This window comes from Strix aluco, chromosome 2, assembly GCF_031877795.1.
Source record: "Strix aluco isolate bStrAlu1 chromosome 2, bStrAlu1.hap1, whole genome shotgun sequence".
Classification (NCBI taxonomy): domain Eukaryota; kingdom Metazoa; phylum Chordata; class Aves; order Strigiformes; family Strigidae; genus Strix; species Strix aluco.
This window is the reverse complement of record NC_133932.1, coordinates 1891957-1900805: the sequence shown is the minus strand read 5'-3', so window position 1 is coordinate 1900805 and position 8849 is coordinate 1891957. Positions and strand designations below refer to the sequence as shown.

Here is an 8849-nt window from a genome sequence, read left to right as displayed (position 1 = left end):
TGCTGCTGCGCTGGCTCGGAACAGCCCAAGCTCTGGAAGCACACCCTGAAGAACTGCAAGGTTTAGTGTGAAACGCTTATAATTTATGTTTCTTCCCTTCTCACTTATGACGTTTGGGGAATGCAGCACATCAAGAGTCAGGCCCTGGGCTTTGGAGAGGCATCCAGGCCAGCGTGCCTTGGGGTCACGGCGATGTGTCCCACCGTGGCCGGGGGGCTCACGGCTGGGTGATGTCTTCTGGGCTGCCCCTGTTACTGATTGTTACTGATTTGTTATTGAGTTGATTTTTGGAGATTTTGATAAGGAATGATTAGGACTAATCAATTAAATGGAATCTCACAGAAATACTGTTTTTTATAAAAGATAGTGGTGTAATGTTTTAAGTAGTCACAGAGATGTTGTTTAAAGTAACCATACAACCAGTTACGCTGCTAGACGAGGTACCGTCGTTAGACTGCTTGGTGAGGATGATTTATTGCCCTGCAGACCAGGTATTTTAAAAGCTGTATTGTGAAAGGGCCTTGAAGCATGTTAAAATTCCAATGTGAGCCAAAGTCCTTGAGTCAAGGACACTGGAGGGTCTTTCTTTTAGGTCAGTAGTCTGTGGTGGTCCCAAAAGCAGCCCCCTGAATCATGACCGGAAAGAGGTGGGAATATGAAAATGAGTTACAGGAATAAACATGTTTATGTATGAGAACTTGATTAATATGCATTACTGTATTCAATATAATCAGCATCCTACACGAGTTAGGGGTGCGTTGGTGGTGAGACTGAAACAAAGAGCTTCACTCAACAGCCGGGATTGAGGGTAACTGTTCAGCAGGGGTTCTTTATTCACAGCACCGGGGATCGCTCCACCACAAGTGCCACACTCACTAACAAAACTCTCTGACTAATATACACAAAAAGCATACATGTGCATCAGATTGCTTAGAAAAGGCAGTCTTATGCTAATGGCTTCTAAGAATTCATTTACATAGTCTGAGCATGTAATAAAAATAGAGCGAGGGTCTTCTCCCCTCCTTAGGGGTCCCCACAGCCTTTCTCACACTGTCCCTCAGTGAACTTTAGGTTTCTCGTGTCCATCTGTGGTCAGAGAGTTACTTCATCCGTCCTTCAGCTCCTCTTTGTTCCAAGGAGGTTAGCCTAGATCAGCTTTCAGTCACTTCTCTTGACACTGGCTCTTCTTAGGCCCTTGTTTTCTTTAGGTTCCTGCTATCAGGGATGTACTCGGGGAGTTTTTCAGACTGTCCATGGTCTGTGTTATCTTTACCAGGCAAAGAGTTAAAGGTTTCGAAACATCTTACAAGTGGGTAACTGGGTAACGACTAGAGAGGGTAGTTAGGAAAAAGTATAAATGAAATTATATACATTACAGTAAAATACAGGAAAAATACAGGGAAAATAACTAGTAAAACGTAAGTGATGTCTAACGTTAAAACTAAATGTCTTATTTTACAGGTCCCTGTACATTAGCAATTTCAATATACTTTAGCAGCTTCCCTTCAGGACGGCTCCCGTGCGCACCCGGCCGTTGGTGAAGGAGCGTCTGCTCCTCTACACCAAATCCGCGTCCATCAGTTCTTTTATCCCGTTTTGGTGACGCCGAGGCCTTCACCCTGCCCCAGGCAGCAGCCTGGCCGCGGTGCCCGGCCGGGCCCTGAGCGGGGCTTTCCCGCTCCCCCAGCAGTGCCGCGGGGCTGCCGGGCCGCGCTTCCCTCCCGCGGCTCCGGGGTGCGCTGTGCGGGGAAGGGGTGGAGGTCCCCGCGCCCCGCCTCCACCGGGCCTGGCGGCCGGAGCCCCGCCGCCGCCAGCAGCGCGCCCCCACGCCGGGGTGACTTGGTCCGGCCCGCGCCTCCCCCCTCCCGACCCGCCGACGTGGTCCCGCCCCGCCCGGCCCCGCTGCTGCCCTGCGCGGCACCGCCCCGCACCGGGGAAGATGGCGGCGCCCGCGGCGGCGTGGAACCGGCTGGACGTGCCGTGGCCCGCGAGCAGCGCGACGGTGGCTCTGGCGGCCGAACACCCTGCAGGTCCCGGGGGGGGCTGGGAGGGGTTTTTAAGCCGCTCCCGGGCGCCGCGCGGGACCGTTGGTCAGTCGGGGCGGGCGGGGGCCGTCGGGGCGCTGAGGCGGGCGCTGAGGCGGTGCCCGGTTCCCGCCCGCAGTGAGGCGGCTGCCGGCGCTGCGGCGGCGCTGCGACATGGCCGGCAAGCGGCTGTCGGGGACGGGCCTGGCCGCCGAGGGACGCGTCCTGCGGGCCGTGCTCTACGTGTACCACAGCAGGCTGCTCCGGCACCGGCCCTACCTGGCCCTGCAGCAGGTGAGTAATACAGGGGTTTAATTTTCAATTAATTGTAATAATGGGGGGGGGGGGGGGGGGGGAAGAATAATCCCGGGCTACTCTACTCTAGTAGATAAAAAGTGAGCTTCTTACCAGATTTCCAGTAAAGGGACTGTCAGTATCTCCAAGTTTTCAAAAAGTTTTGAAACAGAACAGGAATTGCTCTTACCTTCTTGATTTGCTTATGCATTTGTGTTCCTGAAAGCCAATACCAAAGGCCACTGTATACAGCAGGGGAAACCGTGCAGCACCAATTCACCCTGGCCTGCTGCAGCCCTTCACTTAATTCCATATTCATAGTAGCGTGACAAAGGGATCATTTTCATCCGAGTGCAGATATAGAACATACCAGAACATTCCATCATGCAAACCTGCAATTTATGCTTTTAAACTGTTAAGGGGAAGGTATCACTTAATATGGTGACAGTTCTTAGATCAAGGCACCCCCTTCTCTCAAAGTACCGGTCAAGGGAGGGTTTTTTCTAGGTGGAACAATGCTTGAAGCGCCTGTGGAAAATGAACTTGGTGGGCTGCATTGAAGCTCTGGCAGAACTGATTCCCAGGTAGGTGTCATGATCCTGTATGTTTTACTAGCTATTAACTCAGTCTGCAGAGCTGAAGGGGGAATGCTAGATCATAACCATCTCCTCATCCTTGTATCAACACAGGAAAAATACATCCCAAACCCATGCAGAGTGTTTAGTTCCCAGCCAGCCTATGCTGGAAACAGTGGCTCTGAAGGTTTTGGGAGGTTGCAAGCTCATACTACGGCTGCTGGACTGTTGCTGTAAAGCTTTTCTGTATCCTTTTTTCACCGTTCTTACAGTTCACGAGCAGCGCCTCACGAAACCAAAACTAGGTCTGCTGTAGGCCCTGTATTGCTGATGGACTCAAATGTGCAATTCGTATGTGCAACTCCAAGTTTCTTTGATAGCCAAACATTTTATTTTCAAGTTATTATGTAGGAACCTCAGGCTGTTGGCTGGCTGCTGTTCCGGCCTTGAGCAACGCAAAGTTTGGATACTCATCTCCCAAATTATCCAGGCTATTGCCTTGTGAATTGCCTCTAGTTGGTGCGTTCAGCAAGTCTCATTACATGCTGTTTATTTTTCATCCTTAACCGGCGTAATCTTCAGCTTGTCCGTTCAGCATCTCTGCTCAGAAGAATTCATACTTTTAAACACTGTAGCTTCAGGGTTGTTGAGCCGGCTATGGTTTGTGTATCCAAAATTCTGTCTTGTTTGTTGTCTGTCTGCTTGATGTGCCTGTCAGGGAGAAGGGCTTGTAATTAGGCCTTGCTGCTGAGTGAGCTTTATTCAGTTGGGAGGAGGGGGTGTCCCTGCATCCTTTTGGACTTGATTCTAGCACCTGAAGAGTTGTGTAAGTGGAGAGAGACTTCTTACATGCTGTTACAGAAGGCTTTGTTCTTGGTTCACAGCAAACTTTATGTAGCACTAATAAAACCAGCGTTAACACCAGCCTGCCGCAAACCCTAACATCTGGTGCTCTCTGCAGTGAGCAGTGAGTCCCGCTGCATGCTGAAATGGAAAGGCTGCGATAAAGTTCTGTAATACTGCTGAGTTTTCCAGGGAGATCAGTGTTCTGGTCTCTCTTGGTACGAGAAAGTAACTGCTGCCTGTAGCTGAAGGAGTAACAGCGTTGTGTAGAAGAACTCAGTAAAACGTTCTTTGGCACAAGAATTGTGTCTCCCCAGTAAACATAGAGCAGGCGATTGTACAGCAGCAGTGCTAGCACCATCGTCCTGAGCTGGTACAGGTTGCTTTTGGGGGAAGATCTCATGCCACGTGGTTTGGATGTGACCCGAGAACCTGATGAGTCCCAGGTGTGGTGCTCAGCAAAGCTCTAGAGAAGCAGAGAGGCTCCTGATCAGGCATTTACCAGTCAAGTCACTCCTACATTCTGATCTTAAACAGTTCCTTAAAGCTCAGACTAAAGGAAAGCATGATGATGGAGTGTAAAAAGATAAGCTTGTATTGAAGGGGAATAGGGAAAGGGCAGCTTGGAATCTCTTCCATCAGCTCATCTACTTGAGCTGAAGGCAGCTGTTCAGTGCGCGCGAGGTTTTGCTGGAGACTCCATACCTTTCTGTCTTCTCCCGTCAGGATTCAGCACAGGTGTGTGCTGCAGAACCTCATGTCCTTGTACAGCACGTTGTCAACATCACTTCATCTGGTATCCGAGACCCAACAGATGCCTTACATCAAGGGGTTTACCTTCCCTTCTGATATCAGTAACTTTCTCGGAGTTAACATTTCTTCTGAGATGAAGAAGCAAAAGGCTAGAATGCTTACAACAAAAAAAACTACCAGCTGGCTGAAGCAGCTCATCCCGGCAATGTCAGAGGTTGGGAAAAAGAGAAACTTTGCGACCTGCATGAGTGCTGTGAAAAACTGTAGCATCCCATGCCCCGTGGACATCGGAGAGCCAGTTCTGGTGGCCAGAGCCAGCAGAGGTAAAGCCTTGTGCCACAGTGCTGCTGGTTTCTGATGTCTCAGAGACCTGCTGCAACTTCTGTCTAACGGAGCCGAGCACTTTTTACTACCCACAGAGTGCGGTTCTAGTACACACGCCCCTCTCCTGTCCTTGGAAGAGGAGGAGAATGCTGCATATACCCTTGTCTTTATAAAACTGTGGATACTGTCAGTGAGGTGTTTTTCGTTTTTTTTTAAAATGTGATACAGTCCAGAGAGAAGCAGGTTTAATGAATGCAGTATAGAAGTCCTGTAAATAGTTACTCATGTTTTCCTGCTTCTGCACAGATGGGGCCCAAGGATAGCGAGGGAAGCTAAGAGCACTGTCTGCAGTCCATACAGGAGTAGATACGGTTGTAAGGACGGGATGCAGGTGTCCTGTGCTGGCTGGCTCTGGGCCGTGCCCAAGTCTTCCCCTGCAGTCAGGGCTGTGGCCAGTGATGGCAGGCATCCAGGTGTTTGCATGAAGCTTTTGCCCATTAAGTTCCTCTTTGCACCCATCTGTAAATCTCTGCATGCTCTTCATCCTTTGCCAGCGGCCAGGCGAGATGAGTGTAGTCCCCTTGAGTTTGCCTGGAAATGCTGAGTACAGGTGTGAACCTGCTGATACAGCAAGAGATCTGACAGCTCTGCAGGGCGAAGCGTAGCGGTGTCTCTGTGCAAAGACTTAAACCTGTCTTTACTTCTTAATGGGAACTCTCCTCTCTCTTTGTAGGGAAGCACCTGGGGCTTGACGTGAAGAGCTTACTTAGACCATCCAGACCTTCAGCGCAAGGGGTTTGTATGGTACCAGTTTACACTTTTTTTTTTTTAAAAACTTTAAAGACCGTAACACTCAAAACATGATATACCTGATTGAAAATGTCCCCCTTTCCCACCTTATTTTTGCTTGTCTAACAACCCAAGTTAATGTGGAAGCTTTGCACTGAAAATCGCTAATTTCTGTTTAGGAATTTGAGCATTTTTTGGTCAGCAGTAGACAGGAATACAAATTCTAATTATGTGCCTCTTCGTTTTGTGGAACACAAAACAAGACTGCTCTTCCACTTTCTCCTTAGGAAACAAGGAACGTTCTCACAAAAACCTCAGTGCTCTGCTCCTTTCCAGCAGAGAGGATCAGGCACATCATGTTATTAAAAGACTACTTCTGTTATTCTTTATTTCAGGGTATAAGCATTGCATCAACACCTTTTAAAACAAAGTCAGCATTGCTTTCCTCTCGTATGGCAAAATCAGAACATACTGGATCTCTCGTACAGATGGTCCAAACAGCTGCGTCGTTTGGGGAACTGTCAGAGGCACTCAGAAAAGCTATTCTGTGGTGCAAAGGCAACAAATTCAAATTGGAAGCTTATTTTCTGCGTAACAAGTTGTTGAAAAGCAACCGGCTGCACCACGTGGAGGCTCAAGGATGCAGGTAACTTTGCATGGGTGTGGAGTTTCTGGATCTGACACTTCAATATTATGTATTTTCCTACAGCGTAGTGAAACGCAGGGGTCTAACCCATTCTTTTTAAACTCAGATGGGATCACTCGGGTTACTGGATGCTCTGACATAAACATTCAGTTTAGCTTCAGTCATTTGTGAAGGGATTTAAAAGGCTAAAAAATGCACAAATATTTAAGAGGGAGGATGAAAAGGCAACTTAAATCATGTGCATGTTTAATGGTAACAGTTATATGATGCAAGAGGTGTTGTCTTTCCTCAGAGTGCCCTGGCTACCATTGTACAAGGTGCTGTTCCATCTCCTTGGTATGACAAGGAAAATGGTAGAGAAGGCTAATAACCAAATCTCTCCAAACCCCAAATGAAATCACACTTTAGCAGCTGATAAAGTTCTGTTTGGTGTGCTTCCTTCCCTTAAGCTTGAAGAAAAAACTGTGCTGTGTCAAAACATCTGTCCGTAAATACCTCCTGTACGGGTCACAAAACGCATACTGGCCAAAGCAGTACCTGAGGGCACGGTTCTGTCGAAGGAGGATCAAATCATCCGTGCGTTTGAAGAGAGCTCTTCGGCAAAAACCGTCGGAGCTTTTTGGGGTCTGTGGGAACAGCACATCGCTCGCCCTCCCAGCTTACCAGGATGGGCCTCCAGGTGGGGAAGGACATTCCAGTGCTGATAGAGGCCATGTCAAACTAAGCACAGCAGAGACCCCGAGGCGGCTGCTGCTGGAAGGAAGCCCTGGCCCTGCATGGAAAGAGGCTACTGAGAACATGGATATTGATTCTATTTTTGCAGCAATGGGTGTCTGACCCTGGACTTGCAAGGACGAAAGGGGTCAAGTCATTCCAATTATTTTATTTTTTTAAAGTAAAACCCTCAGAACCTGAATGGTGTCTTGGTAACTCACACCCTAAATTCTGCTAATAAAGTACCAACCATTTTATTATACTTTTATAAAACAGCTTTTTTTTTTTTCATGGAAGGGTGTTCCAAACAGCTGAATAGTCTTCATTCTTTTACCTAGCCTTGTCCAGGAACAGTGACTTTGAGTTACCCTTACTCAGTACCTCTTCTCTACTGCTTGCCACAAGTGCTGCTGTGAAAAATAGTTACCATCCATGGTGGAAGGCTGCAGCTGATCACTCGCTGCTGCTGTGGCTGGATACCAGGTGCCCAGCAAAGCTGCTCTATCACTCCCCTCCTCAGCTGGACAGGGGAGAGAGAATATCACAAGAGACTTGTGGGTCAAGGTAAGGGCAGGGAGATCACTCAGCAATTGCTGTCATGGGCAAACAGACTCGGGAAAAGTGGTTTGATTGATTACCAATCAAATCAGAGTAGGGTAATGAGAAATAAAAAACAAATCTTACACCTTCCCCTCACCTCTCCCTTCTTCCTGGGCTTAACTTTACTCCCGAGTTCTCTACCAGCAGCACAGGGGGATGGGGAATGGGGTTACAGTCAGTTCATCACCTGTTGTCTCTGCTGCTCCTTCCTCCTCAGGGGGAGGACTCCTCACACTCTGCCCCTGCTCCAGCCTGGGCTCCTCTCGCCATGGGTCCTGCCATGAGCCTGCTCCAGCATGGGCTTCCCCCAGGATCAGTGTCCTCAGGTGCATCCACGTGCCTCACCATGGGCTGCACCACGGGCTGCAGGGGAACCTCTGCTCCAGCACCTGGAGAACCTCCTCTTCCTCCTTCTTCTTCACTGACCTTGGTGTCTGCAGAGTTGTTGCTCTCACATATTCTCACTCCTCTCTGGCTGCAATTGCACAGGGTTCCCCCCACCCGTCTTAAATACATTATCCCAGAGGTGCTACCACCATGGCTGATGGGCTCGGCCTTGGCCAGCAGCGGGTCCATCTCGGAGCCGGCTGGCATTGGCTCCATCGGACATGGGGGAAGCTGCTAGCAGTGTCTCACAGAAGCCACCCCTGTAGCCCCCGCACTACCAAAACCTGGCCACACAAACCCAATACAGCTGCCTAGGACAAAAGACTTGCCACCACTTTTCCAAGGAAGCAGTCTTCTATCCTTCCTTCTGCTTGTACAGGGGGCAGACAGCCTCGACTTGCAGTATGATCTCTGCTCAGCATTTGTTATCCTTCTCCTGAAACGAGGTGCTAGCATACTGCCTCTGAGCTGCTCCAGAAATAGGGGAAAGCGCAGCCGTGGCCTGCAACAGTTAATTCCTGACTGGTGAACGTGTTTCTTGCTGTCCTGAAATCTTTTTAATCTAAGTGCAATTTCTGCCTGCTCGGCAATGTGAGGCACAGCTACTCCAACATGTATTAATGAAATAACGTTAAACAAGCAATGAGGTTAGTGCTTTCTGCCAGGCTCTTGCTTGGAACCAAGTCCCAAGATCAGGATCACCAGGAAATACTAAGACAAAGTTGTCTCAGAATGAAGAACAGGAATCTGCTTTATTGTAGATCACCTGCCTAACAGGGGTGAGGAAAGGCTGTAAGTGCAAGTAAATCTGGAATAGGTTAACTTCAATTTCCTAGGCTTAATACTGGTAGAAAACAAAAAAGCTGTGCCCTTGGGGACAGAGGAAAAAATAACCTTCCT

The 8849-nt window shown here is 48.9% G+C and overlaps 1 protein-coding gene and 1 long non-coding RNA gene across 5 annotated transcripts; one reads left to right on the top strand and one right to left on the bottom strand.

Annotated features, from left to right (window-relative positions):
• Positions 1-802: 802 nt before the first annotated feature.
• On the bottom strand, positions 803-1835 carry LOC141920087 (uncharacterized). The gene is made up of 2 exons (XR_012622206.1): positions 1491-1835; positions 803-1267 (listed from the first exon to the last, which is right to left on the bottom strand). It is a non-coding gene; the product is annotated as an uncharacterized LOC141920087 (long non-coding RNA).
• An 86-nt stretch (positions 1836-1921) lies between these two features.
• On the top strand, positions 1922-7235 carry RMP64 (ribonuclease MRP subunit p64). Of its 4 annotated transcripts, none has more exons than XM_074807999.1 (9): positions 1922-2030; positions 2164-2318; positions 2826-2902; positions 3008-3139; positions 3476-3553; positions 4463-4812; positions 5547-5608; positions 5998-6248; positions 6698-7235. In XM_074807999.1, the coding sequence occupies exons 1-9, from the start codon at positions 1940-1942 to the stop codon at positions 7083-7085; spliced, it is 1584 nt and encodes a 527-aa protein (XP_074664100.1). In that variant the 5' UTR covers positions 1922-1939; the 3' UTR covers positions 7086-7235. The 4 variants fall into 4 exon arrangements, with proteins under 4 accessions (XP_074664100.1, XP_074664090.1, XP_074664109.1 ...); XM_074807989.1 differs by having other exon boundaries at positions 5547-5617; XM_074808016.1 differs by lacking the exon at positions 1922-2030 and having other exon boundaries at positions 2250-2318; positions 2810-2902; positions 5547-5617.
• Positions 7236-8849: the final 1614 nt, after the last annotated feature.

Coding starts and splice junctions, on each gene's coding strand:
- RMP64 (XM_074807989.1), top strand. CDS start 1,940: ATGGCGGCGCCCGCGGCGGCGTGGAACCGGCTGGACGTGCCGTGGCCC. Junction 3,554..4,462: donor GGGTTGTTGAGCCGGCTATG/GTTTGTGTATCC, acceptor TTCTCCCGTCAG/GATTCAGCACAGGTGTGTGC. Junction 5,618..5,997: donor CAGCGCAAGGGGTTTGTATG/GTACCAGTTTAC, acceptor TCTTTATTTCAG/GGTATAAGCATTGCATCAAC.